The sequence below is a fragment of the Vidua chalybeata genome, chromosome Z, assembly GCF_026979565.1.
Source record: "Vidua chalybeata isolate OUT-0048 chromosome Z, bVidCha1 merged haplotype, whole genome shotgun sequence".
Classification (NCBI taxonomy): Eukaryota; Metazoa; Chordata; class Aves; order Passeriformes; family Viduidae; genus Vidua; species Vidua chalybeata.
Genome location: NC_071570.1, coordinates 12,769,563 through 12,797,207, shown reverse-complemented (window position 1 = coordinate 12,797,207; position 27,645 = coordinate 12,769,563). Strand labels below are relative to the sequence as shown.

The window sequence follows — 27,645 nt, the reverse complement described above, 5'->3', positions numbered from 1 at the left end:
TCAGAAACTATGTGTCAAAATTATCTTGCCATTAAAAAAAAGTCTTCAGGAAGGGAGATTATCTTGTCACTCGCCAGTAGAAGACATTGAAAGATATTCCAACACAGACTTGCACTCACAACACACAGCATGATGTATAATTTCCAGAAAAACTCTTTGGTCATAACTATAATTTCAATGAAGGATTAACCAAAAGGTGGGGCTATCCCATCAGCAACATCCAGTCACTCAGGGTTACACAAACTACACACTGAAAGCTACCTGCAAAACAGAGAAGCCTTTTAATGAAATATAACCCAAAAAGGTAGTGCAGACACATTTCTTTAAAGTAACATCATTCATGGGAATACACTTATTGGAGAGCTAATTTCCTAATGCTGGAAAAATTAATACATAAAAATCAACATTCACACCACAAGGTTATACAGAAGCTTCATGGTGTTTTTACACCATACAGATAAAAAGGAATTTACTTTCTGCCTATACATACTATTGAAAGATTATTGCTCTAAGTAACTGTAACAGCTCGTCCAGGTGAGGATTTCTAAACATCTCACACAAAGCTCGGTGCCTGAAAGCAGTTTACACTGAAGAAAAACACCACCCCACCCTGATGTGCAACCTATTTCTCAAACCTCTGTCGAGCATTTGAACCGGTATCTACAAATAAACAAAAAAAAAAAAAAAAAAAAAAAAAGAGGCAGGAAAAGGAAAAAAAGAAGAAGAAAGAAAAAGAAAAACCAAACCCCAAATGTTGACAAACTCCTACCCACAGAGCGTTAAGTCAAACAGACGTTGGTCAGGCCAAGTCGCACGGCACATGAGGCAAATGTTATCCCAACCGCCGTCTTTTCCACCCAATGCCTATGATGGGCTACCCCTCCGGCGGGGCAGCGGGGGCAGAGCCGCAGTGCTCGGGGGCCGGCAGGGCCAGGGCTCACCGCAGCCCTGGCTGCTGCAGGGCCGCCCGGCAGAGCAGGAAGCGCGCACGGGCCGGCTATGCACCGCACGGAGCGCGGGGACAAGATCGTCCCGCGCCCGGCGCGGGGCTCCGTGCCACCGGCGGCTCCACCCCGTGCCGCGGGCAGACCCAACCGCGGCCAGGCCCGGAAACCAGGACCGCTCCTACCGTAGGGCCTGCGGGCGAGAGCGCGCAGGGCGCGGCTCCTGCAGAGACCCGCCGTGCCCGAGCGGCCCCGCACGCATCCACCGGTGTCCGCAAGAACGCGCCCGGCAGCCCCGGAGAGCCTGGCACAGAGGAGCCGAGCCCCGCCCCGCATCTCCCCGCCCCAGTCCCGATCCCGATCCCGATCCCGATCCCGATCCCGATCCCGATCCCGATCCCGATCCCGATCCCGATCCCGATCCCGATCCCGATCCCGGCCCCGGCCCCGGCCCCGGCCACGGCCCTGCCTCCGCTGCGGCCGGCTCCGCCCTGCCCAAGGCGATGTCCGCTCGCGGGGCTTCACTTTCGCGGCAGGCGGGGAGCCCCCCACTCACCCCGCGGCGCTCAGGCGGGGGCGCCGGGCGGCGGTGGCGGCTCCGCGCTGCGCCCCCGCCGTGCTCATGCGGCGGCGGCGGCGGCGGCGGCGGCAGGACCTGCCCGCACCGCAGCGCGTCACCGGCCCCGCTGCGCCCCGCCCGCGCGCAAGCGCCGCCGAGAGGAGTGCGGTGCCCGGCCCGTCCGGACAGCGCGGATGGAGCAGCGCCGCTTGAGTCGTGTACATCTCCCTGGCTGGCCGCCTCCCGCACCAGCCACTCATGCCTGAGCAGTCCATACTTCTGTGAGATACACAGGTATCTAATGGGGGACCGGGGGGGAGCAAGAATATGGAAGCAGGCTTTTCTCGGTGGTTCGGGAGCAGTACGAAAAGAGGCTACGGGCACAAAGTGATGCACAGGAAGTTCCACCTGAACACGAGGAAGAACTGTGCGGATGACCAAGCACTGACACAGATTGTCCAGAGAGGTTGTGGAGTCTCCCTCACTGGAGATACTTAAAAACCCTCTGGACACCATCCTGTGCGGTGTGCTCTAGGATGACCCTGCTCGAGCAGGGATGTTGGACCAGATAACCCACTGTCGTCCCTTCTAACCTGACCGATTCTGTGATTCTGCAATACCTTCGTGGGGCACTTCCCCTCAGCCCAGCCTTACACACAGTTTGTTGTAGCAGGTGAGTACCTGAACCCAAAGAATCCTACTGCCCAGGGCACTGAGGTACCACAGAAGCAAGCAAGAAAATTCATAGTGATTCATTAGTCAAAGATTTTGTATACCTCCTCAGACACCCTCCCACCCTTTTCCCCTGAGAATCTTTGCAAAAGAAAAGTAATACCTCATACGCTTCACAAAACATTTTATGGCAAATTAACCTCCATGTGCCTAGCACCTGGAGGTGCTATGAACCATGCATTAGTATCACTGATGACTTCTAGAAATGGGTAATTTAATCTCCCTGACACTTGTCAAACTGGAACAACTAGGTATTTCCGTTCTCATTAAGTTCTCAAATGAAGAAACTACTAAGAATCTGTGGCCAAATCTTTATACTGGGTTTACAAATCTGACATGGGCAAAGCAACCCTTTAGTAAAAGGCCGGCAAACTGAAATCAAGTTCAAATCCCACTTACACCCATTACAAAGGCACAATCCTTACTAGAACGATGCAAAGTTAATTTCCCAATAATAATGTGTATCCATGGAGTTACCCATTCTAATTCTTGTTCAGTAAAAAGCAGATTTCAGATCCTTTAAATTTATACTTTTATTCATCTTCCAATTCAAAGTACAGATACCTGGATACAGCACTTGCAACTCCTGTCCTATACACATCATTCAATCTACTCACAAAGGCAAGAGTGAAGATAGCCAAGTCTTTTCTACTGTCTAGGAGGTAGCTGTGCATTTTGTGTGACAGTTTGCAACTCTTCCATAGGGCTGATTCAGCTGAAGGGTGGTTTATAGTTACTGTTTGTTAGTCCTTTAACTTGGGTTACAATATTAGAAAGGTGAATTCTGCTTATCATGCATGCAATGGTACACAGCTGATCTGCACAGCATGCATATACATCCATAACTTATGGACACAGAACAAAACTGCTTTACTGGCAAGTTAGCAGAAACCAACGCAAGTGAGGAGCAGTGAACTAATTTTGTCGAGGTATGATAGATGGGAGATCCTGGTCCTCCTACCTCCTATTTATGCATATAACTGCTTATATACATAAGTCCTCATCCTGCCATATTAACAAAAACGGATAGTCAGATGTCCATTTATTCAGTTATTCACATGGTCTTTCTCCAGCAAATAATTCAACATTAATTATGCTTCCTAGAACTTGTAAACCCATGGGCTATAATCACAAAACATGTGTGTATTGAGAAGGACCTTCCTCCCTCTCTTACAAGTTTCTGCAGGTATCTAGCTTGAATGAAAAGAGCACATTATCAGAACATTGCCAGTGCATTGGCAACAGGAACAGTCTCACTTGTTCTGTAACACTGGTCACATCGGGAAATGGGTAAGAGAATACTTAAAACAGAATTCAGTACAGATACAAGTTGTCTGTGAATTCTATTAATGGAATTATTTTAAATGCATAGCTCTGTCTAAAGCAAAGCAGAAGACATGGAAGTACTCAAGTATGACTCAGGCAAATACAAAAATAGTATCGGGCAGGCTCTGGCAAATAAAGGACAAATAAAGGGGGTGTAGATAAAACTCAAATATTTTGAAGTTGAAGTCAGAGTCAGTTTATTTAAGTTAGTTATGAAAATAATGTTTTAAAACAGCTCTGTATGTGTCCTGGCACATGACAAAAATAAATCAGTTAAAAATATGAGAATTTTCTACTGAAAAAAAGAGGACCCAGCAGTAGCTCCATTAATTTAAGGCTGGCAAACAGTGTGATTTCATTTAAGGAAAAAATGAATTATAGTAATGGGCCTAATTAAAATACTATTATCAGTTACTGAAATATATTAACTTTTTTCACTCAATATAAACAAAAAATGCAGAATATAATTGAATATAAGTGCTTCATTTATCTTGATTATTTCACCCAAAAGACCATTCTATGCAGAACTCCTATTTTTACTAGCTAAACATTTGTTTATGGAAGTTAAAGGTCACTGAACAATTGAACCTAGACTTGGTTTTTTTGGCAGGTAAACTGGTTCCAAGTTTAGGATTTATTTCTAAGGAGAACAACTTTACCTTTAGAAAACCTGACTCTGTTTTCAGAGTGTAAAAATGGTGTAGCAGGCCATTGCTGATCTTATTTTCATAACAATTCTCACCAATTCAGATGCATTTTACTTATATGAGACAGCAGGAATATGTCCTAGCTTTATTTGTTTTCAGACACAATACTGTGTGCAAAAGTGAATTGTTTATCCATTGAATTTTTTATAAAAAGTTAATATTATTCTTTGGTTTCACAAAATTTTTAACACTTCAAGCAGAATCTTTAACAAGCATACAAAACTATTCGAAACGATTTACATTTAATTTAACCAGAGCAAATAATACATTTGAAAATAAGGTGATGGCAAATTATAGAGCCATTAAGTAAAAGCTTGATGGGGAGCCAGGAATGCATCTCTGAAAATTGCAGCAACAGTAATACTAGATTGTGGAGCAGAATGGGTTCCACCAAAGTTAAATCTCTAGGTTTGACTAAGTGACCCACCTAGCAGATGAGAGAAAGGCTGTGGACGTTGTCTACCTGAACTTCAGTAAAGCCTTTGATACTCTTTCCCCCACAGCTTCTTCCTGGAGAAATTGGCTGCTCATGACTTAGACAGGTGCAGTTTACTGGTTAAAAACTGGATGGATGGCTGGGCTGAGGTATCTGGCTGACAGTCAGTCACTACTGAAGTTTGCTAGGGCTCACTGCTGGGGCTGGTCCTCTTTAATGTCTTTTATCAATTATTTGGAGTACCACCTCAATTTGCAGACAATACTAAGTTGGGTGGGAGTGTTGATCTGCTGGAGGGCAGGAAGGCTCTGCAGAGGGATCTGGACAGGCTGGATGGATGAGCTGAGGCCAGTGGTATGAGATTCAATGTGGTCAGGTACTGAGTCCCAAACTTGGGTCACAACAACCCCATTCACTGCTACAGGCTTGGGGCAGAAAGACTGGACAGCTGCTCAGCCAAAAAAGACCTAGGGGTCAACAGCAGATCCTGACCTGGGACATTGAGGAGTGTGGACTGTCCAGAGAAGGGCAATGGAGCTGATGAAGGGTCTGGAGCACAAGTCTTATGAGGAGCAGCTGAGGAAGCTGGAGGTGTTTAGCCTGAAGAAAAAGTAGAAAAGGACATTCAGGAGTGACCTTATCCCTCTCTTAAAACTACCTGAGAGTGTAGCAGGCAAGGGTTGGCCTCTTCTCCCAGGCAATTAGCAACTGGAGAACAACACATAGCCTCAAGATGGGCTAGGGCAGGTTCAGGTTGGACATGAGAAAGAATTTTGTCATTGAGAGTGATTAAGTATTGAAACAAGCTAACCAGGGAGGTGGTGGTGTCACCATCCCAGGAAGTGTTCAATAAATTATTAGACATGCAACTTAGAGCTATAGTTTAATTGACATGGTGGTGATTAGTCAAAGGTTGGACTTAGAGGTCTTTTCCAACTTTAGTAACTTTATGATTTGTAGGAAATTCAGTCTTAGGAATATACCTTCTAATGGGACAATCCATGGACTTAGAGAAGGTAACAAATATATACCAATCTGCACATTGTGTGGAAAGGCAAGGACATCAGAGGTGTCATAAGCTAAAAAAAAGAAGTTTATAAATTTACATAAATTGTATTCCTTTAGTATTTTGGCAAGGCAATACAAACAACAAATTGAGCCACAGATAACTGACATTCATGCAGAGACACAGGTTTTCAGACAAAGATAGGCTCCTCAGTCCTGCATTTTTACAGGCTACTAAAAAAGTATTTACTACTAAGTAAGCTGTACAGCATGACTTCCAGGATCAGACCATACAACTAAAATAATCACAAAACATTTTAAATTATAATGGTTAGCCCCTCTGGAAGCAGGAAAGGGCTGTAAAGCATTAAAACAGACTGCCCAAGAAAGTGATGGGGTCACCCCCTCTGGAAGTGTTCAGAAAAGTGTGTGGATATGGCACTTGAGGAGGTGGTATAATGGTGAACATGGTGGTGGTGCTGAGTTGATGGCTGGACTTGAAGGACTTTTCCGACTGTAAAAATTCTATGATTAAGAGCAAGGAGAATAAGAAAAAGCTCTTCAAAATAACTTAGTGGGTAGCAACATGAAAGCATCTTAGATCCTATCCTCTTCTCTGTTTCCTACTAAATCTTAATCATTGTTTCCTACTAAAACTTAACCTCTACTAGTTAAATCTGCCTTGCCTGTTGCTATATGCCTATTACTGAACAGATCCAGTCAGTTCCAGATAATGAAGCTAACAACTCTCCATCACTCTTAAAAACAATCACTCCTTCATTTGGAAGCCAACAGTTGCGTACATGCACATTGGAGAATTTGTTTTTGACTCTTTATCTCTAACGTATCTTATCAGTTAGGACACTTTTTTTTTTTTTGAGATGATCTTTTGTGCTCTGTTATGCATGTATTTTAGTGCATAAAAAAGCATTTTAGTTCAACTTCATATCTGCCCTTCATTCAGCTACTTTAGCCTTTGTAATACTACAAATGCAATAACACATCAATATTCTTCACAGAGAATTCAGAATGTATAGATCTGGTGGATATTTTCATCTAAGTTTCTAGGGACTGGGGGTGGGAAGGAGTGGGCATTGTTTTTCAGAGCAGGAAAAGGACAAGATTCTAAAGTGATGCACTGTTTCACAGGTTCATACCAAGTCAGTCACTTTTTTCCATATGCCTACTGACAATCACATTTAATTTATACATGCAGAATATTAACATAATGCCCCCTCCATGACCCAACCAAAACAAAAAATGAATCTCATCTGTTTCAGTCTATCAAGAACCTCCATACTCACAATGTAAAAAAAACAATTTAAATGTGTATCATTTTCAGTTTACCTGAAGGTCACCTTTTTTCTGTTTATGACAGTATTTGCATACTTTGAGATCTCTCACTTTCCCTTTTCTCCCTGCACCAAAAGAAGGACATCTAAAGCAATGGTAAGTTCCTGAAAAATCAGCAGTACTTTAAGCAAGGTAAAAGGTAAAGAATAATCTTCAGAAACAAGTATGAAATACCTCCTTCTTGGGGCAAGGCTAGGAAGATATCCTGCAGCAGTTGACCATTTCCACAATGGACTTACAACACCTCTTGAGGGAGAGGACAGATTTCTGCTATTTAGAAAATGATAAACAATTGCAATTTTGTACAAAAAGGTCAATAAGTAATTCTACACACTTCAAATTCTTTAGAGCAAACAAAACAGACTTACCTCTTAAATCTGATTTTCATTTCACACAGTACTTGAAAGACTGGAAATGCCTTTTTGCTTATGCCAGTCAACATTTCTTTTACAGGATATTTTTTTAAAGCCAAATAGTAAAGGATAAGTTTGCTCACTTCTCCTCTTACGTATCCCTAAAAAATTCATTATGCTTTAGTGTGAGTTTCCGCAGTGTAAAAATAGGCACCCTGTGTTACAAACTCATACAAAATACATCAGTACTTTCAAAATTAATGTAACATCATTTTGGAAAGACAAAAATAGCAGTCAGTCAAATGACTGCACCCTAAACTGTCACATGGTTAGCTGAAGTTTTCTTAAACAAAGCAGCCTATTTAAGTCAAGTATATAATGACATGTACTAACTGTATTATAGGAACAAAGGTACTCCATAATTAATACTGAAGCAAGCTCCTCATAATCCTTGATCTACTGCCCACTTCACCAAGACAGTGACAGAAGCACAAAACATGTGTTGGACATAACGAGCAAGTATTATATGAAGGTTGCTCTTTTCTTCTGTCTTGCTTAATATTGTGGACTACTTTGTGGTGTAGATTAAGGAAAAAAAGGGATACTTTTGTAATAAATGCAAGGCATTTTAAATACTAGTAATTTTGGTAAACTATCCCCAGAAAAAACGATAATTGTGTGCATAATCTAAAAATAAATAAAAACTGATTTTATTTCTCTGGATTTTCCCATGTGCATATCACATGTACCAGTAGTTAGATCAGCCCTTCAAAGCATTTTTGTCAAGGCACTTAATTGTATCATTTCAGGTTGAGGTGCTTTGATGTTCTCAAAGCAAAGCATCTCACCTTAGTGGTTATTGCAGTGAACATGTATTACCTTTTTTAACTGCTATGGTCATTTCACACACACATAATCAACCTGGTGTTCATTTTTGATGCTTGGTATTTTTGTCAAGGGAAGTGATAATTGCTTACATTTATTTAGGATGAATCCATTGCCATGATTACTTCACAAAAGTCAGCTTATAATTTCTACCATAAAGTCTGCACAGAACCACAAATAGGTGGTTTGATGGATTACTCTCTCATAAACTTCAAACCTTTTCAGAAAGTAATTTTTGTTAAATATTGTGGTTTTTAAAAAGATAATTTCATAATGAAATTATTATTATATGGACTATAGCCGTTCTGTCCTGAAACTAAAAATAGATTTCCCCTGAAAATCAACTACAGAAAAGAGTGGTGGTCAAGCTATCACTATCTTCTGTTTTAAAGACAGGTAGGTTTCATGTACAGATGTTTTAACCAACATCAGGTTCAATAATAACAATCTGTTCTTTCTACCATAACATTGGGATTATTACAAGATGTCTGCTATATTGTTGCATATCATCCCTGGAACTCCATATAAGTATAGTGCAGCTGTGAGCCATCAGACATTTCAACAGCCATTAAACTAAAGATAACTTATTCTTTCAGATAAAGTAGGTTGCTGTTATTGTTTAAAATGAGCTCTGACTGAAATTTCTCCTCTTGCTTCCCACCAAGCACAAATGCTCTGTACTTTGAATGCTGAATAGAAAGGACGATGGATAAAGTTAGTTCTTTTATTTTAATCTCTTTTTTCTCCAAAACCTTGGACATAAAATCTACTTAAGATAGCCTCTACCAAGTCAGTAAAGCGCATTAGCCACTGTCTTTTATGTTGGTGATCTTAGCCTGAAACTGCAAGCATTCAGTCATACTAAAACAGTAGCTCCCTAAGACATCATCTCACGTCAGCTGGCTTCCCTCTCGACGGAGATAATTAGCACATCTCCGTAGACCCTGCACAGAACAGAGTTACGTACTCTCTACCACATGACGTTCATTAAAACGGAGTGCGAAAGGAAAGGGAACGTCTGACAGAGGACAAAATAAACCTGCTTCGAGTCTGCTTTTCAGTTCAGCCGCCGCCCGCTCAACCCACGGCGCCAGCGCCGCACCTGCACCGCGTCCCGGGCGGGCAGAGGCAGCACCGGCATGCGGGCTTGGCTGGGAGCCCAGGGGCCGCGCCGGGACCCTGCTGGCAGCGATTCAGAGAGTCACAGAATGGGTCAGGCTACGAGACACGAGGTCATTTGGTCCAACCTGTCTGCTCAACCAGATTCAAGCCTGCACGTAGTCCACAAGCCTGCAGGCTTCTGTCTATACTGTTCTTGAGTCTCTCCTATGAGGTACACAATCTGTCTGGGAAATTTGTTCCAGTGCTCGGTCACCTGCACGGTAAATAAGTTCTTCGTGGAAGTTCTTCAGGTGGCACTTCCTGTGCATAGGTTTGTGCACATTGCCTTTTGTCCTATTGCTCGGCGCCATTGAGAAAAACCTGGCTCCGTCCTGTCGACACACGCCTTTTAGATATTTATACAGCGTTCACAACAGAGCTGGAGATAGACTCTGCTCCTGCTGTGCGGCAGCGCCCCACAGCTCCCGCACTGTCCCCCAGCTCCTTCACAGTCCTTTCCCCACCCACGCACGCACGCACGCACGGGAGCCTCATGGCGCCCGAGCCTCCACCGCGCTGGGCGGAGCTGCCGCCGCCGCGGCCCCGCCTTGCTCGCGGGCGCAGCGGGTGCCGAGCGCTGCACCCGGCCGCTCTCGCCCCGCCTCACCGCTCACGGTGAGCGGCGGCCGCGCAGGGGTGGGGCGGCAGAGCTCCTGTGTGCGGCTGCGCCGGGGCGCTCAGGCCGGGACCGCGGGCTGGTGGCGGCGGCAGTAGCAGTAGCAGTGGTTCTGCGCGTGTGCGGCGGCGGCCCAGCCAGGAGCGGCGGGCGGGCGGCGGCGTGGGACTTAGCGGGTGAGGCCCGGGGAGGGTGCGGGGCGAGGGGCGCAGGCAGAGCCCGCAGGGGCACCGAGGGAGGGACGGAGGAAGGGGGAGCCCGCGGCAGCGGCGCTGCTGCTCCGGAGCGGGGAGGGCGGCGCGCTGGCCCCTCCTCTGCGGCGGGCCGGAGGAGCCGTGCGGGCCGGAGGAGCCGTGCGGGCCGGCGTCCCCGGGAGGCTGCGTGGGGCCCGCTGAGCTCACGGTGGCCGCGGCTCTGGCAGCGTCGGAGTTGGGGTGACCTGTGGGAAGAGGATTTAATTTTTTTCAACTGATTTCCCACGTTATTTCCTTACCACAGCCCACTGAGCCTGGCAGTCCCTGCGGTCGCTTGAGAACTGGTGACAACCTGACGGCCCTCCGATGGGGAGTGAGCCTGGCTGGGCCGAGAGGACCCCTGGGCTGCAGTTCAAAAGCCCTTTTATCGTCCCCTTTGTTTTTATTAATTCCCGATGCCCTGGAGGTCTTCTGCCACTGGGGCCTTTGTTTGAAGCTTCCGTGGCGGCTGTGCTTAAGCTGCTCAGAGTTTGCCGAGCTCGCAGCTGTCTCTTAACGGGAGCTCCATCAACAGAGGGGAGTTCAGCATTGCTGACACCTCACAGGCAGGCTGACCGGGAAAGCTGGACGTCCTCAGGGGTGCCCACGTGTCGGGAGGTTGCGAAAGAACAAAACCAGTTCGAAATATCTGGTCGGTGGAGTTTAAAACTTATATTCTAGTCTGAACTTGCTTAACTTCAGTGGTGCAATCTTTTCTGCTGAAGAAATCGTAGGAAATGTCTTTTTTTACTTTTACAGTACCCTCTTTTTAATTCCTGTTGCGGAGCAGTAGGAGGATGTATAGTCTAACAGTATAAAAGAACAAGTAGAGAATTGTGATGTCTGCATCTGTTATTATGCTTCCGATTTTATTTTTAATTTGACAGCAGACACTTTGGTATGGTCTGTACAGTTGATGTCCTGGTGTCCCTAGTTTTTGAAGTTTCACAGCCTACAAGCTACTTGTAAAGAAATTATGCATAAGAAAAGCTTTTTCTTAAAGAGTTTTTATTAATAAGGGTTTTTCTGTTGGTCTTGTCTAAGAGTAAATGTTTAAATAAAATCTTAGTTCATTTCCCATTCTCACCTGATTATTGAAAAAAAAAAATTATTCCCACAAAGCACCTTCTCTAATTTGTGCAAATATATGGTGTCTCTGATAGGAATTTAAAGGTGCAGCATCATGGTTATGAAAGCTACACTAGAAGATGATGATTCAGGATGGGAACTCGGTATGCCTGACAAGATGGAAAAGAGTAATACCAGCTGGATAGATATAACCCAAGATTTTGAAGAAGCTTGTAAAGGTGAGTTGTAGTCCTTTCATTCTGAGAAAATCTGGAGTCCTTCGGAGGCCTAAGCATAGTTCTTTGAGCTCTTTTGAGCAATAGTTTGACCCAGGTTCAAGCTTTAGATGAATGAGCTACATTGATTCTGTGTTAACTCTGAGGGTGGAATTATCATGAACCACCTCATTTTGTTTCCTCTTCCAGATTACATAAATACATCTTTAATTAAAGTTTTTTCATCTTATGCATTTTCACATCTGCTTTTTTTCTTTTGCAAAGATTTCTTACTGTCTCTTCTGCCCAAGTGGAAATGTCATTCCTGCATGCAGAATCAACACACTGTTTCTTTCTTGCATATTTTGGATCTCCAGGGTCCAGTAATTAATTTAATTCATCAGTGCATCATTTTTCATCTTTGAAACAAGTCTGAGTTTTTGAACTTTTGAACTGATGCAGTGCATCTCAGTAATGGGGAAGCAGTTGCTTCCATTTAAACAGTGCCTTTATTACTGTTAGGTGCTACTGCTAGTTTACAGTTTTTCCAACTGATTTTAGGGAAAAATAAATATAAAAACTGCATCTTACCACACAGAATATGACATGATGATAAACACAATTTCTGTATATTATTTCTCTATATTACTCTAAATTATTTATAAATAATTATTTCTCTGTATTACTTATATCTGTGTACCCATCAAATATATCTAAAGACTCCTTTAAAAGTTATGAGGAAAAGCAAGCCTTTCAGTAGTCTCCCCTGGAAAAGACTAGGGCACCTGAATAAAGGAGCAGAGGAAACAGCTGTGTTCCACGCTATTCAGATGCTACTATTTCACAGAATAGTCATCACAGAATGATTTGTGTTGGAAGGGACCTTAAAGACCATCTCATTCCAACTCCTCTACCATGGACAGGGACACCTTTCACCAGACTGTGTTGCTCAAAGCCCCATCCAGCCTGACCTTGAACAGTGCCAGGGATGGGGGATTCACAACTTCTCTGGGCAACCTGTTCCAGTGACTCACCACCCTCCCAGCAAAGAATTTCTCCCAGTATCTAATCTAAATCTCTTTTAGTTCAACAGCAGTTCCCCTTGTCCTGTCAGTACATGCCCTTGTAAAAAGTCCCTCTCCACTCTTTTCTAGCCTTCCTTTATGAAGGATGCTAGATGAATCCATAGACCCTTTTCTTCTCCAGGCTGAACAGCCCCAACTCTTTCAGCCTGACTTCCTAGGAAAAGTGTTTTACCCTTCCGTTCATTTTTATTAGCCTCTTCTGAACTTGCACCAGCAGATCCATGTCCTTCCTGTGCTGGAACCCCAGACCTGGATGCAGTGTTCCAGGTGGGGTCTCATCAGAGCAGAGAGGCAGAATCCCCTCCCTTGACCCGCAGCCCAGGATATCAGCTTTTTGCTCTGTGAGTGCACTGTGTGCTTAGTAATTCTGAAACTTCTTTAATTCCTAGAATAACAGAGGGATGAGAGCACACTGTTAACCACTGGGGGTTTTTTCAGTCTTTCAGTCTTGAAAGTGCTTTGTAAGTAAAAGCAGTAGTGTCATGGGTTGACCTGGGCCAGATGCCAGGCACCCAGCAAAGCCACTCACTCACTCCCCTCTGCAGCTGGACAGAGGAGAGAAAATTTAAATGAAGGTTCGTGGGTTGAGATAAGGACTGGGAGAGATCACTCACCAAATATCATCATGGGCAAAACAAGCTCAACTTAGAGATATGAAGTGAATTTATTACTGACAAAATCAGAGCAGGATAATGAGAAGTAAAATAACCCCTTAAAAACAGCTTCCTGCCACCCCTCCTTCCTTCCAGTTCTGCCTCATACCCCAGCAGTGCAGGGAGACAGGGAATGGGGGTTATGGCAGTTCATCACCCAAGGCTTCTCCTGCTGCTCAGGGAGGGGAGCTGTTTCCCTGCTGCACCCTGGGGTCCCACCCATGGGAGACAGTTCTCCATGAACTTCTCCAGCATGAGTCCATCTCATGAGCAGCAGCTCTCAGTGAACTGCTGCAATGTGAGCCCATCCTATGAGCAACAGTCCTCCCAAAACTGCTGCAGTGTGGGTCTCTTTTCCACATGGTGCAGTCCTCCAAGGACAGGCTTCTCCACCATGGGAGCAGGGCCCCTCTCTCTACAGGTCTCCCATAGGTTCATAACCCTTCCTCAGGCATCCACCTGCTCTGGTGTGGGTCTTCTCCATGGGCTGCAGATGGATCTCTACATCCCCATGGACCTCCATGGGCTGCGGGGCACAGCTGCACAGCTGCTTCACCATGGCCTGCACCACGGGCTGCAGGGGAATCTCAGGTCTGGCATCTGGAGCACCTCCTCCCCCTCCTTCTTCACTGACCTTGATGTCTGCAGTGCTCTTCTTCTCCCATGTTCTCACTTGGCTGTTCTCCATTTGCAGTTGAAACTGTGCAATTTGGTTTTTTGTCTTTCTTCTCAAATCTGTTGCCACAAGGTATTATTGTTTCTAATTGGCCCAGAGGCTCTCTGGAGCCACCAGGGATTGCCTCTACTGGACATGGAAGAAGTTTCTAACAGCTTCTCACAAAAGCCATCCCTGTAGTCATCTCCCCCACAAGCTACCAAACCCAGGCCATGCAAACCCAATGCGAGTAGAAATTCCTGATCTGCTTCCTGCAGCTTGTTCTCTCTTGGCATAAGGCAGTTTTGTATGTGACAAGACTACCCTGGAAAAGCTGTGCTAGTAGGATGATTGTAATTGTTTTTGTCCTGTTCCTTTGTAGAACTGAAGTTAGGAGAACTGCTTCATGACAAGCTGTAAGTATGTGTGTGGAATGGTTCTGGCTTTTAGATAAGATTACTGCAAACATGTTGATGTTACCTAATAACTAAGTTTTTTTAGACTTTTATGTTAAATAAAGTATTTGAAGTATATAGAATATTACACATTCTTAGCAGTGTGTATATGCTGCACCTGTATGAATGCTGAACATACCTAATGCTCTAAGTATAACATAACATTTTTCAATGGGATTGAAATTGTATTTCAGAAGTTCATAGCACATCTTATGATCTGTGGTGATTATATTATTGCACTATCTTATGGGACATGCTCTTATGAAAAAAGGCCAGGAAGACTTTAAACCTGGTTGACCCAAATGTCGATATCAAGTATTTGGTAAACAATCTGTATGCTTTAGTGCAATGTAAAGCACTTCATGCTAAAGCAGAAAGTAAGAACTCTACATATTGAAAGTATATTTCAAAGAAAAGAATGTGGTAAAGACTTGCTGAATTTATTAAAGAATGATGAATTTAAATAATTTAAGTATTTTAAAGATTAAATTCTTCTTAGTGAAGGTGTTCACTTGAGTAAAGAAAAAAGTTATTTTTGCAACTAATAGCTCAGAAAACAGAAGCATGCTATTAAATGAAAACCTGCTTAAAACTGTGTGCAAGGATGTCACCAGCTAGTTACTAAGTTGAATCAAAGCACATTTTCAGGTCTACTTTTATACGTAGGAGCATTTCAGAGCAATACAGCAAATACACTTCTCAGAATTTAAATGTGCCACATGCAATAAACTTTTTCTATTATAAAGCCTGTTGCAGGAGTTCTGACAAATGTTGTGATACAGTGAAGCACTGTATCTCTACATATGTAGGCAAGTCTTTTGGTGTGGCTCTTCTGCAAGCTTTTTTCTTCTGCCCTGACTAGAAGTGATAAGCTGTCACATGCTGAGGGTTTTTTTTTTTTTTGCATCAGTTTTCTTAACATGCCCGTTTTAAACAAAGCTGGTATATTCAATATATATTAGTCTATCTTATGTATATTGTCATTAGTGTATAGGGGACATATCTTACTTGTTTTTTTGGATGTGGTGTACTAAGGAACAGTTTGTTCAGTTAATATCAGTTTATGATTTTACATGATGTTTAAGAAGATGCTATGAAGTTTATAGAAACAAGTGTGCAAAAATGTAGTAGTGGGATATTTCACTCAGGAGTGTTCTTCATCCTTAGAGAAAGGCTTATAATTTGCTTTTACTTTTAGCCATCTCTTTTCCTATGAATTTGTTGAGAGATGCTTAACTTCCTGAAAACCATGATCTCTGAAGATCGGTACTAATGTTCACATACCTTATTGTCTGTGGTCAGAATATAGTGTACTTGGTTTGTCAACCTATGTTCTTTTTCGTTAGTTTGCAAAGACTATTTTGTATAAAACAATTACGTTCAGCACATTTATTTTATTTGTGTTCTTAGTTTTGGTCTTTTTGAAGCCATGTCTGCCATTGAAATGATGGATCCCAAGATGGATGCTGGTATGATTGGAAACCAAGTTAACAGAAAGGTTCTTAACTTTGAGCAAGCTATTAAGGTTTGTGTGAATTTCCTGGGTTTGCCTACACACTATCTGTAAAAATACACATTTTTGTCAAATTACTGGTAATCACAATGCAGCATAATTAATGTTTTCAATCTCCTCTTGAAATCTATGATTTTTTGTTTTGGATAATAAAGTAAAAAATAGCTTGTGATGTTTACCTTTCTTGTTACCTGCATTATCACAATGATGCTAACCCTTCCAGTGAAAAGTAATATGAAATTATTGGGTATTGATACCTCAAGTAAATATATTTCCAACATTCTTTTGCGAGTCACTCTATGCTTCCCCAAAACGTGTCTTTTGTATGAAGATATATTGGTTAGCTTCTATTTAACCTGAATGGAAACCAACTTCCTTAGAAAAACTGGAAATTAACACTTTATTATTCTTTGAGTTTATCAGCATTGAACAGAAGCTGGATAATTCGCCAACATTGACAGTAATGATTAACTTTTGATTTATGATCAAAGTAAATTGGAGGTTAGAGGTCGAAAGACTTGCTCTTATTTCAGAAAAAGTAATGCACTCAGAGGGAAAAGTATATTTTTATGGTGAACATTGGAATGGAGTCAGAGAACTCCGTAAAGCACTAGCTAAGTCATGTAGAATGTATGCAGGATTGCATACATTGGGCAAATTAAATGATCAAAGTTGCAGCTGTTTTGGTGTTCACCTTTAAGGTGGTAAAACACTACAAGTATTTCCAGTTTAAGCAGCAGTCTTCAAAGAATTGGTCCTGCATATTACTCTTTGTTCAATCTTTATTATGATTATACAGTTTTGTGATTTTAGTGTTAGCAGTTAACTGGTTTTAAACTGTTCTTGGCTAGTAATAAGTAAGAATTGTTACTATAACATTCTCTTCGGGTAGTTTTATGTTCCGTCAGTGTTAATGGGAATGAAAAGTTTTTAAGAATTTGAGACATGTTAAAAAACTAGAGGTATGCAATTACTCTGAAGTCTTAAACAAATTTTAATTCCTTTTTTGTCTTTGGTACAAATAAGCTGTATTTTGCCTGTATAATTCCATAGTATTTAGGGTTTTGGTTATGTTTTTTTGTTTGTTTTCTAAGGATGGTACCATTAAAATAAAGGATCTCACTTCACCTGAGCTGGTTGGAATAATGGATACGTGTTTTTGTTGTTTGGTAAGCAGTTTTCTGTTCTTTAGGCTAGATGGTTTTGCTTTCAAAATACAATCTTTTAATCCATCTTAAAAAAAAGAAAAAAAAAAAAGAAAAAAAGCCAGCAGAACTCAAAAAAAAGATTGACCAGCAGAAAATACATACATATATTTTTTAGTTGCTTGCATTATTTATTATGGCTTAATTTTGATTTTTAATTTTTTTTTACTATAAGAGATATGGAAGATAGCACCTTAAAAACTTTAAAAGCTTTTATCTTTTCTGGTTTTATAAATGTATGTTACCTGATTGCCTGCTGTGTATTGATGTTTGACTGTGTTGGAAGCTGAGTGTACAGTAGCTGGTAGCACTCTGTTGCTTCTTTCTGCACAGCCAGAATTAACTGAGCCAGAAGCATTTTGAACAAAGAAAATAAAATCTATTTAGAAAAAATAGGTTGAATATAATTTACTTATTAATTGCAAATTTTTTTTCTGTGTATGTGCTCTAATTTCCTCAGTGAATGATACTCATTATTTTCAGTTATTCTTTAAAATTAGATAAATAATATTTTTAAAAATATTTCCAATCCGTTTAGTCAGAATGACATGTAAAGATCATAGTATATTTGATACAGTGTAACATCATTTGTTTTCTACTTCTTGTCCACAAAAGGCACAGTAGTGATATTAAAAATTTTGTTCTACTTAATTTTTTGCTATTTCAAAATAGAAATTTAAGTTACTGAATCTTTCCCTGTAGCTTAAAGAAACATGGAAGTGGTAGAGAGAGGGGTTTGTGACAAGAGGCTTTTATGATGTAAAAAGAGAGAGAACATGAGGAACATTAGTGACTTGTCTCATAGTCATTTGGATTTTCCATTCACTATTTATGCAGAGGAAGTTTAGAAGTGTGAAGTTCTCTTAACATAATGTCATGTCTAAATCACAGGGGTTAGACCTGAACTTTGTAGAAGAGTTTTATCCAATACCAGAATTCTAGGCTTGAAACACCTTCACTTGCCCTTTTTTGGTACTTGGAAGGTTGCCTTGATAAGGCAACCTTAATTTTAAGGCTTAGTTGTTTAATGAGTTTTTGAAGCACAGTAAAATGGAAAAAGAATGGATCTATAAAAATGAGGACTTGGCTGTCATGAGTTAAATATTTAATTTCCTTTTCTCTAGATAACGTGGTTAGAAGGACATTCCTTGGCACAGACAGTATTCACTTGCCTTTATATTCATAATCCAGACTTCATAGAAGATCCTGCTATGAAGGCTTTTGCTCTTGGAATCCTGAAAATCTGTGATATTGCCAGAGAAAAGGTTAACAAAGCAGCTGTTTTTGAGGAGGTATGTGTTTCTCATCTCCTGTGGGGTTAAATATGCAATATTATACCATAATGCAAGTGAAAGAATGTAGTAGTGACATTTGTTAGTGTTTGATTCGAGTATACTGTAGGAATAGCAGTTCATCATCCTAAAAGTATTAGACTGGATACCTTTAAAACACAGTTTTCCCCAATGAAGTTGTTTCATGCTCTTCTGTATTTTCCTTGAATACTGGGACCACATAAATATTTTAATCAAGAAGCAGTGCAAATCTTGTGGTTAACCATTTGAAATAACGTTTCAGTTGTGGTTTTCTTCCAGTTTAAGTTTTTTATTTTTCTGTGTTAGGTAGTCATGATTGCGTTTTGTCTAAAATGCCTATCTAGCAATGAGATCAGAGTCCTGTTTTCTATGCTTAGAACAATCTCTGTTTCCTCTGAGCTTGGACAAATCACTTTTGCTGACTATATCTAAAATGGATCACATACTATTTTGCAGCTATAGTTCTTGTAACACATTGGTAGGGTGTCACTTGATGAAAATATGAAGGGCATATTGATATTAAGGATTTATGCAGAAAATAATTATCTCAAGCTGGATTTGGATGGGCAAGTCATTCAGTGTATTCATTCTGAGTGTATTCAGCTGTGTAGAATAAATCTGGAGTTCTGTACTTGATGAAATTAAACAAAAGCACACCCCTAACCATTTGTCCAAAAGAGAAAAAATACCAAAAGACACAAAACCTAATAAGAAAACCACTCCCAAAAAACCCAAACAAAAAAAACCACTCAAACCCCAACATGAAAATGTAACTACAGCTTTTATATTTCACTACATATTGCTTCCTTGATCTTTCTTTTTTAGGAAGATTTTCAGTCAATGACTTATGGATTTAAAATGGCCAACAGTGTGACAGATCTTAGAGTTACAGGTATAGTTTTATGCTTTCTTTGTATCTGTCCAGCAGCCTCTTTCTCTTTTGATGTGATTGCTTTCAGACACATCTGATTAATTGTTAGGAGTCTCAGCTGTTAAGTTTTTTATTTGTCTTGTGGAAATTGCTGACTTGGTAAAAAAGAGATCAAATTATTTTTCCTTGGAAAAAAAGTTCAGTTGTCTTCTTAAGTCCCTGAGAAACAGAAGAAGTGCTTTTAGATGTGCCAATGAAGTGGCTAGGCATGAGCTCATCATGGTAAAGATACACACCACTGCAAAGTGTGTTGTTTGAATTCTGCTTTTTTGCCTCATAATTTGTTGTCCTCTAAACAGAGCAATCTAGTAGTTCTACAGCTATGAATACATATGTTATTAGGTACATCCATAAGTATGTATGTTAATCTTTTGATGCATGATTTTTTTATATATGTATTTGAGCTTTCCACTGATTTATTTTTGAAAAGTTTGTGCACTCTTTAGCTTTGCGTCAGTTGGTCTATATTCTGATTTTTGGTTGTTCCAAAACATCCCCACCATTCCTCACAAGATTACTTTTTGTCTAGTCTTTGGCTAATGGATATAAAGCACTTCTGAGTTTGACTTTCCCCATAAAACTTCTTTTCCCCTGAGTGGTGAAGGTGTTCTTAGGAATGCTTCTCAACTTTTAATTGTGCTGTGATTTTTTTCCAGGTATGCTGAAAGATGTAGAAGATGACATGCAAAGACGAGTGAAGGTATTGTTTTCATGTTTGTCCTGTCAATTATATTTCAGGTGTACTTAACATAGGTTTGGGGTAAGGAGTTGGATTATGAGGAATGAAGGAGGTTTGTGTCATTATGGTGGGGTTTTTGAAGAACTGCCATAATGGTTTCTGTAACATGCTTTTAGTTTGCCTTCTAGCTAAATCTTCAGACTTTATTTGTAAACTCCTTAGTAGTTGCTTCACTAGTAGTAGCAGCTGGAATCATGATGTAGAAGATGACACTGGGCTAGGACACAGAAAGTAGGTGTTTAACTTTCAGGTTTTAGGCAGATATACTATGTGATGTTAAAGAAATTACTTAATTTTCCTTTACCACAGCGTATAATGTAAAGCGTTCGTGCACTTTCCTTGCTTATTTGCAGAATTTACTGAAATAGATCTTATTACTACAGAAGAGTCATTCAAGTATCTAGATTATATATTAAAAAATTTTGAATTTGAAAACTGATTTTTCATGTTTTTTAACAGGTGGATGTTTTAGAGAAGGCAAAGGGATTTTATCAGTAGCTTCCCTTTGCAATTTTTAGTAAATTATTTGACATTGTTTTACCTTGCAGAGCACCCGAAGTCGACAAGGAGAAGAGAGAGATCCAGAAGTTGAACTTGAAGTAATTAATTGTTTGCTTTTTTCCTGGATTTCATGGATGTAAATGGGAGATTTAAATATGGCGTATAAGAAGCAGCCAGGAAGTGTGACCGCCCAGGAGCATGGGGAAGAGCTGTCAAACAGCAGGGCATGCTGGGGCTTTCTGTATGGCAGTTTGTGCAGGGAGGGCAGGAGTCCTGTGGGAGTCCTGCACACCACAATACAAGAAAGCCGTTAAGTATTAGAGAGTGTCCAAAAAAGGGCCATGAAGATGATGAATGGCCTTGACAGGGAGCCATATGATGAGCAGCTGAGATCACTTGCTCTGTTCAGCCTGGGGATGAGGAGACTGAGGGGAGACCTCATTGCATTTACAACTTCCTTGTGAGGAGAAGAGGAGGGGCAGGCACTGATATCTTCTTTGGTGGTGACTAGTGACAGGACTTGAGGGAAAGGCCTGAAGTTGTGTCAGGTGAGATTTAGGCTGGATATTAGAAACAGAGTTTTCATCCAGAGAGTGGTTGGGCACTCCCCAGGGAGGTGGTCACAGCACCAAAACTCTGAGTCCAGGAAAATTTGGACCACACTCAAGCACATGATGTGGCACTTGGGGTGGGCCAGGAGTTGGGCTGGATGATCCTTCTGGGTCCCTTCTAACAAAGGATATTCTATGATCTAATACCTACTGCTTGGTAATTAGCAGTATTATTTTATTACAGCATCAACAATGTTTAGCTGTCTTCAGCAGAGTCAAGTTTACCCGCGTCTTACTCACCGTCCTAATAGCTTTTACGAAAAAAGAGGTATGTTCATTTGGCATTTCTGTGTTTGAATTTGGATCCTATGAAGTATCCATTTTTCGTTCTTTAAGATCAGGCAATTACTGTGTAGATCCTGGAGATATGAGTGATGTGGATAGAGGTAAAGCTTTGAATAAAGCCTTACAATGGCAAATACTCAGTTTTTGTTCAAAGTGGGAAACACAGGCAAGGCTAGTAGCTGGCATTATTATGGCCTTGCAGAAAGACAGAATATGAATTACAAAACATTTAAAAATATTTATAGATTTCTAATTACTCTTTTCACACATGAGCAAAACTTCTTGTTTGAGTTCAGTTCCCTCCTGTGGATTTACCTGATGCTGTGCAGTATTATGTCCATATCAGAAGAACTGTATGCTTTTCCTTCCATGTGATATAGAATTCATATCTAGATATCTTTGGTCTGAGAAGAGGAATTTAATAGCATTCCATACAATTTGTCTGTTTTTTAAATATAAGATTTCCTAATTGCTGAGACTGGAAGGAACTTCATGTTTTAAGGCAAAGGGCTAGAACTACATGCCCCTGTAAACAGATTCTCATGCATTGTGTACAAGACTTTCAGTTGTAACTATTGTAAAGTTGTACACAGCAAAATATACAGCATTGAATTTATGTACAGGTAAATAAAATACAAAGAACACTACCACACAAAAATGTTGGGTTGTTTGGGTTTTTTTCAGAACTAGTTATGTAAGAATATCAATCTTAATGCCCTTCCTTTTTTTTTTTTTTATGCTAACATTAATTAGATAGTCAAAATGTATTGGTTTGTAATGATAATAATTGTTTCTTCCCTTTCAGACGAGTGCAGTTGCAGAAGCTCAGAAACTAATGACTCAGGCAGCTGACTTGCTGTCTGCCATACACAATTCACTGCATCATGGTATGCAGGCACAGAATGATACCACTAAAGGAGGTATATATCAAATTACACCATTTTTTCCTTTCCTGGATATGATCCCTTCATAAACATAAATACCTTTGTGTATTTAAAAAAAAAGTTGAAATCACTATTTACTCTGAAATAAAACACTTATTACGCAAGTTGTCACAGATTTGCATTGTTTGATTTAAATTTTATTTTAACAGGTGGTTGTTCTCCTGGAAGCAACACTGCTATTTCAAAGCCAGAGTTAATGTGAACTTTTGATTAAGTGCAGTGCACTTAGAATCAGTGTGTATGCCATTTTAAAATAGAGAACAGTATTTCACTGTTTGTACAGGAGGACTCGGGTTTTATAAAGAGTAATCATTGTATTATGTTGGGTTGTTGGAGTCTCAGGAAGTTAACTGTCACTTTAAAGAATTCATTTTTGCTAATTAAATAATTTGTATTATTGAAGGGAGTTCTGAAAACACAATTTACATGCAGCTTTTCTGTTTCTCTCCTCTCCTCCTTCTTTAGATCATCCTATTATGATGGGGTTTGAGCCACTTGTTAATCAGAGATTGCTGCCACCAACTTTCCCTCGATATGCAAAAATTATTAAAAGGGAAGAAATGGTCAATTATTTTTCCAAACTAATAGACAGAATAAAAACTGTATGTGAAGTAGTCAACTTAAGTAACTTGCACTGTATACTGGTAAGCATGAATATTTCTTATTTATTGCCAAAAAGAAGATCTGAAAATGTAATTTGCAAAAAAAATCACTCCGTATATGCATGCTCTTGCTCACTGGAGAGAAAACTGAGCACTATGTATGTATTTGGTGTTTTTAACTGTTAGGCTCAGTTTCAAAGTTTACTATCCTTCCTGATAGTTACTACTTTTCTTCTTTTGACAAACACCTTTTCTCCTCTCAAACATCTTATTTTTCCCATAGTTCGTTAAATAACTATGTGTCTTACTGGCAAAGCCCAAGCAAGTTTCTTTGGTTGAAGACCTGTGTTTACAGCAACAGAACATAATTCTTTGGTATATGCCTGATTTTTTTCAAATTCATTAAGCAGTATTCTGCACATGTGTCTGTAACACAAGAGAGCACTAAATAGGTGTTTAAGCATGCAGTTCCCTAAACAGGCATAAAGTTAAGCACCTACTTATGTTCTTTCCTGAATAACTAATATTACTCTTAGTTACTGCCTACATTTATTAGAAAACACTTAAATGCTTAAAATATTTTTTGGTATCCATGCATTCACTGACTAATAAAAGAGATAGTTACAGCAAACCTCTTGTCTTCCTATTTCCTGTTAATTAATGAAAGGAAGGTTTGCATGAAGTGTCTGGTACCAATTAAACCTTACCTGGGTTTCAATCAATTTTTTAAAATCAATTCTCAGTTTTGTTCAATGCCTGGTGTAGTTACATCATGATCTTAACAATCTCAGTATTTTTTTCTGTACTGTCATCTTTCTAATTGTTGCATTTGAAAATTCAGAAACCTTTTTGTTAGGTAACAAGTAATTGCAGAAAATCTTCATAATATCTTTTGTTCTGTTCAAGCTATTCATGGTCTGTTTCTTACAAGCTGTGTAAGCTATGCTGTTTGTGTATGCTTTCAAACAAAATATAGGTGTATTTACACAGGTGTATATATTTCTTTAGGAAAGATGCACGTATGTGTGTAAAAATGATTTGGTGTATATTTATACATATATAAATGGGCATATTAACCTGATTTGTCTTTTTTTCTTTTCCTACATATACATTAGGACTTTTTCTGTGAGTTTAGTGAGCAATCACCATGTGTTCTTTCAAGATCCCTGTTACAGGCAAGTCTTAATTATGTCTATTAATAAAATACTTCTGTATTAATTATAAATTCCTGTTACTAAGTATTTCAGTAATTTGCATGTAAATTAATAATAGTTAAGTGGTAAAAAATGTTCTGGTGATATTTAAGGAAGAAATGCCTTTCTGTGTGGATGATGAGGCATTGGAACAGGCTGCCCAGAGAAGTTGTGGATGCTCCACCAAGTGTTCAAGGCCAGGAAGGTGTCCCTGCCCATGACTGGGGGTTTGGAACTAGATCTGATGGTGGATCTGATGATCCACCACAAACCATTCTGTGATTCTATATATGGAGGCTTGTGTTTTGGTCTAATTTTTAAAATAATTTTTAAACACTGTTGCTTTGGTCATTTTAGTACATGCTAATTAAAACAGAAAGCATTAATTTTTTTTTTTCTCCACCATAAAGCTGTGCCTATACACACATTTTTATGCTGCTCTCCATGTGCTTTCCCGTTTTGGGGCTGGTATTTGTATTCATCTCATTTTTTGGACAGAACTTAATGTACAGACTGCTTCTATTGCTACAACAGTAAAACTGATGGTTGGTGCAGAATAATAGGGTGCCTCTAAGATGCCAGAACTTCTTTACATTTGATCTCTATTAAACCATGTGTAGAGCCAATGGACTATAACTATGGGCAAGTAAAATGTGTTCCTAGTGTGTGTTCTCACCTTCCACTACATGTATTTCTGTAATCCCTGTGGGTGCCTGACAGCACAGTTTTTTTCTTCAACTGCTGAAGAACCATGTAAGAAAGGGACACAGAACTCATGGAGGGAAGTTATATGAGTACCAGATATGACTGATGTAAGTAGTAGCATCCAGAGGGATTGAAAAACATCAGCAGTAGTCTGGACATATATCCTTATCTGTGTCCAGAGAAGGCACATACTTTGTGCTAATCTTCAGAAATATCTGATTTATCATCCAAGAAATCAAACAATTTTGGATGCACTCTATTACGCAAGTAATAGAGCTGTATTTGGTGTCCTGGGAATACTACAGAAGTGTCAGATCTCAGTATTTCTGAGTCTTTAACTTTGAATCTAGTTGAACCATTTTAGTTCTTAAAGTAACCATACAATTTTATTATATATAAAAGGTATTGCCAGAGCTTTCTATTAGTAATTCTAGAGCATTACTTTTAACTTAAAACATGTTTCTAAAAACACATCTTTACTTTTAGACAACTTTTCTAGTGGATAACAAGAAGGTGTTTGGCACTCATCTCATGCAAGACATGGTAAAAGATGCCTTAAGATCTTTCGTCAGTCCTCCAGTACTTTCTCCAAAGTAAGTGCATCTTCAGTGTACTTGTATGTGTTTACATGTCTGATAAAAAAATATTTCTGCTTTCAAGAGCAATGACAAATGTACAAAAAACATACGTTTTGTACGTAGTGCTTACGTATGGAGTCAGTTGCTGTTGCTGCACTCATGTTTCTTTTTTGTTTTGTGCTACATAGACTGGTGGCATTTATAAAAAATATGTATGTACATGGATATTTCTTTTTTAGGTGTTGTCTTTATAATAACCACCAGGCAAAAGACTATATTGATTCCTTTGTCACACATTGTGTTCGGGTAAGTGTTCTTTCCAATTACAACATGTATGTGTGTGTGAGCACTTGGCAGATTTGCATACATTTGAAAATGAGTCAAATTATTTTACACACCTGACATGAAGGCAAAATTGAAGAAGCTGGCCATCTTAAATTGGTAATCACTTTTAAAAATCCAGTGTAATTATTGCTGGTTTTCTTCTGCTTCCAGATTTTTATTTAGCATTTCACTTTATAAGAAATCTGCATCTACTACCTCTTTACAGAGTAGTTTCATGTCACAAATGCATATCACTAATAAAAACAAAATCATTTTTACATTTGTCCAGTTTTAGTTTTTTAAGATTCTGTTGTTGAACTGGCATGACAAAAATCTTAACAAAATCAGAATTACTTAGGTTGGAAAAGACCTCCAAGCTCATTGAGTCCAAACCAGCACTGCCAAGTCCATCACTAAACCATGCCGTGACTACACATCTTTTAAATACTTCCAGAGATGGTGACTGAACCACTTTCCTGAGAAGCTGGTTCCATGCTTGACAAACTTCTTTGTGAAGAATTTTTTCTTAATATCCAGTATAAACCTCCCCTGGCACAACTTGAGGCCATTTCCTCTTGTCCTGTCACTTGACAGAAGAGATGAGCTCCACCTGGCTGCACTCTCCTTCCAAGTGGTTGTCGAGGGTGATAAGGCCTTCCCTGAGCCTCCTTTTCTGCAGGGTAAAATGAAAACACCCTCACCACCTGGGCACATGGATTTAGGCATAAGAAATACCTCTTTAGCCCCTGGTGACCTTCCTAAAGGATGCTGACTCAATCTCACATTGACTTTTGTACAGAGAAATTGGCTCTTGAATCACTCCACAAAGTTTACTTCCCTGCTAACTTGCACTTTGTAGGGAGTGGTAAGGAACCCACCTCCTAATATAGGTGTATGAATCAGGTGCCTAAATAGACATCATACTACTTCTCCTGTAGTTTCAAAGTTGTATTGGTAGTTTAAAATTACACTTTGCTTCTTTCAGCCGTTCTGTAGTCTGATTCAAATCCATGGACACAACAGAGCTCGTCAGAGAGATAAACTAGGTCACATCCTTGAGGAATTTGCCACACTACAAGATGAGGTAATGTCCTAGGCAGCAGGCCAGCAAAGTTTCTTTCCAGGTATATTACTGCCAGAATGAAGCATGGTACTAAATTCTAAATGAATGATGGAAAATCGTTAAGACAAGGACTCCTAAAATTTAGCACAAGAAATTGTTAGGATGTATCCAAAAACTTCATGCTAGATGTGTTGAACAAAAACATACTACATTTTTTAAGATTAACTTTGTCTAGTAAGTAGACTTCAGGAAGACCTTTTGTGATTTAATTTAATGGTAATAACACAGCTTTTAGTCTCTATCCTCCTTGTGATTATCAGTCTGCAGGATGTAACCAGGGGAAGGTAGATAAGGTGTGCTTACAAGATACCTTTGAAAATTCAGCCTTATACCTACGTAAGATGTAAACTGCAAAATTTTATAATTACTAAAAAGAATGTAAAAAAACACTTTAAAATATGAGCTCTGACTAATTTTGGACATCCCTTAAGAATGGGGAGAGATGAGAAAAAAAAATATTCTCTCTTGCTGGAAATAAGTTTCCTCAGCAGTGAGAGCCATATAATAATAAAATAGTTCCCAAGACGTATGTGGCAAGGAGAAAAATTGAAGAACTTGGAGTAGGAGGGTGATTTTGCGTGCTCCATCTTTCTTCAAGATGGTTTAAGTTTGTTGAAGTATTGTAGCTGAGACACTG

The 27,645-nt window shown here is 40.0% G+C and overlaps 2 protein-coding genes across 6 annotated transcripts in view; one reads left to right on the top strand and one right to left on the bottom strand.

The window, feature by feature from the left end:
* Positions 1-994, bottom strand: part of AGTPBP1 (ATP/GTP binding carboxypeptidase 1) — a 63,285-nt gene extending 62,291 nt beyond the window's left edge. For 2 of the 4 annotated variants that reach the window (XM_053932121.1, XM_053932122.1), the window contains exon 1: positions 770-994. The gene's annotated coding sequence lies outside the window, so the exon portion shown is untranslated. The remainder of the gene's footprint in view (positions 1-769) is intronic. The other 2 variants (XM_053932118.1, XM_053932117.1) reach the window with 2 other exon arrangements.
* Positions 995-1,777: 783 nt separating this feature from the next.
* NAA35 (N-alpha-acetyltransferase 35, NatC auxiliary subunit) overlaps positions 1,778-27,645 on the top strand; it is a 35,682-nt gene continuing 9,814 nt past the window's right edge. The window contains exons 1-16 of one of the 2 annotated variants that reach the window (XM_053968835.1): positions 1,778-1,797; positions 11,474-11,617; positions 14,369-14,402; positions 15,852-15,966; positions 17,049-17,123; positions 18,284-18,451; positions 19,298-19,364; positions 20,060-20,103; positions 20,691-20,741; positions 21,439-21,522; positions 22,345-22,459; positions 22,949-23,127; positions 24,201-24,260; positions 25,470-25,576; positions 25,801-25,867; positions 26,871-26,969. In XM_053968835.1, the coding sequence (XP_053824810.1) occupies positions 11,494-11,617; positions 14,369-14,402; positions 15,852-15,966; positions 17,049-17,123; positions 18,284-18,451; positions 19,298-19,364; positions 20,060-20,103; positions 20,691-20,741; positions 21,439-21,522; positions 22,345-22,459; positions 22,949-23,127; positions 24,201-24,260; positions 25,470-25,576; positions 25,801-25,867; positions 26,871-26,969 (1,389 nt within the window). In that variant the 5' untranslated portion in view covers positions 1,778-1,797; positions 11,474-11,493. Of the gene's footprint in view, positions 1,798-10,099; positions 10,254-11,473; positions 11,618-14,368; positions 14,403-15,851; positions 15,967-17,048; positions 17,124-18,283; positions 18,452-19,297; positions 19,365-20,059; positions 20,104-20,690; positions 20,742-21,438; positions 21,523-22,344; positions 22,460-22,948; positions 23,128-24,200; positions 24,261-25,469; positions 25,577-25,800; positions 25,868-26,870; positions 26,970-27,645 lie in introns of those variants that run through there. The other variant, XM_053968834.1, reaches the window with a different exon arrangement.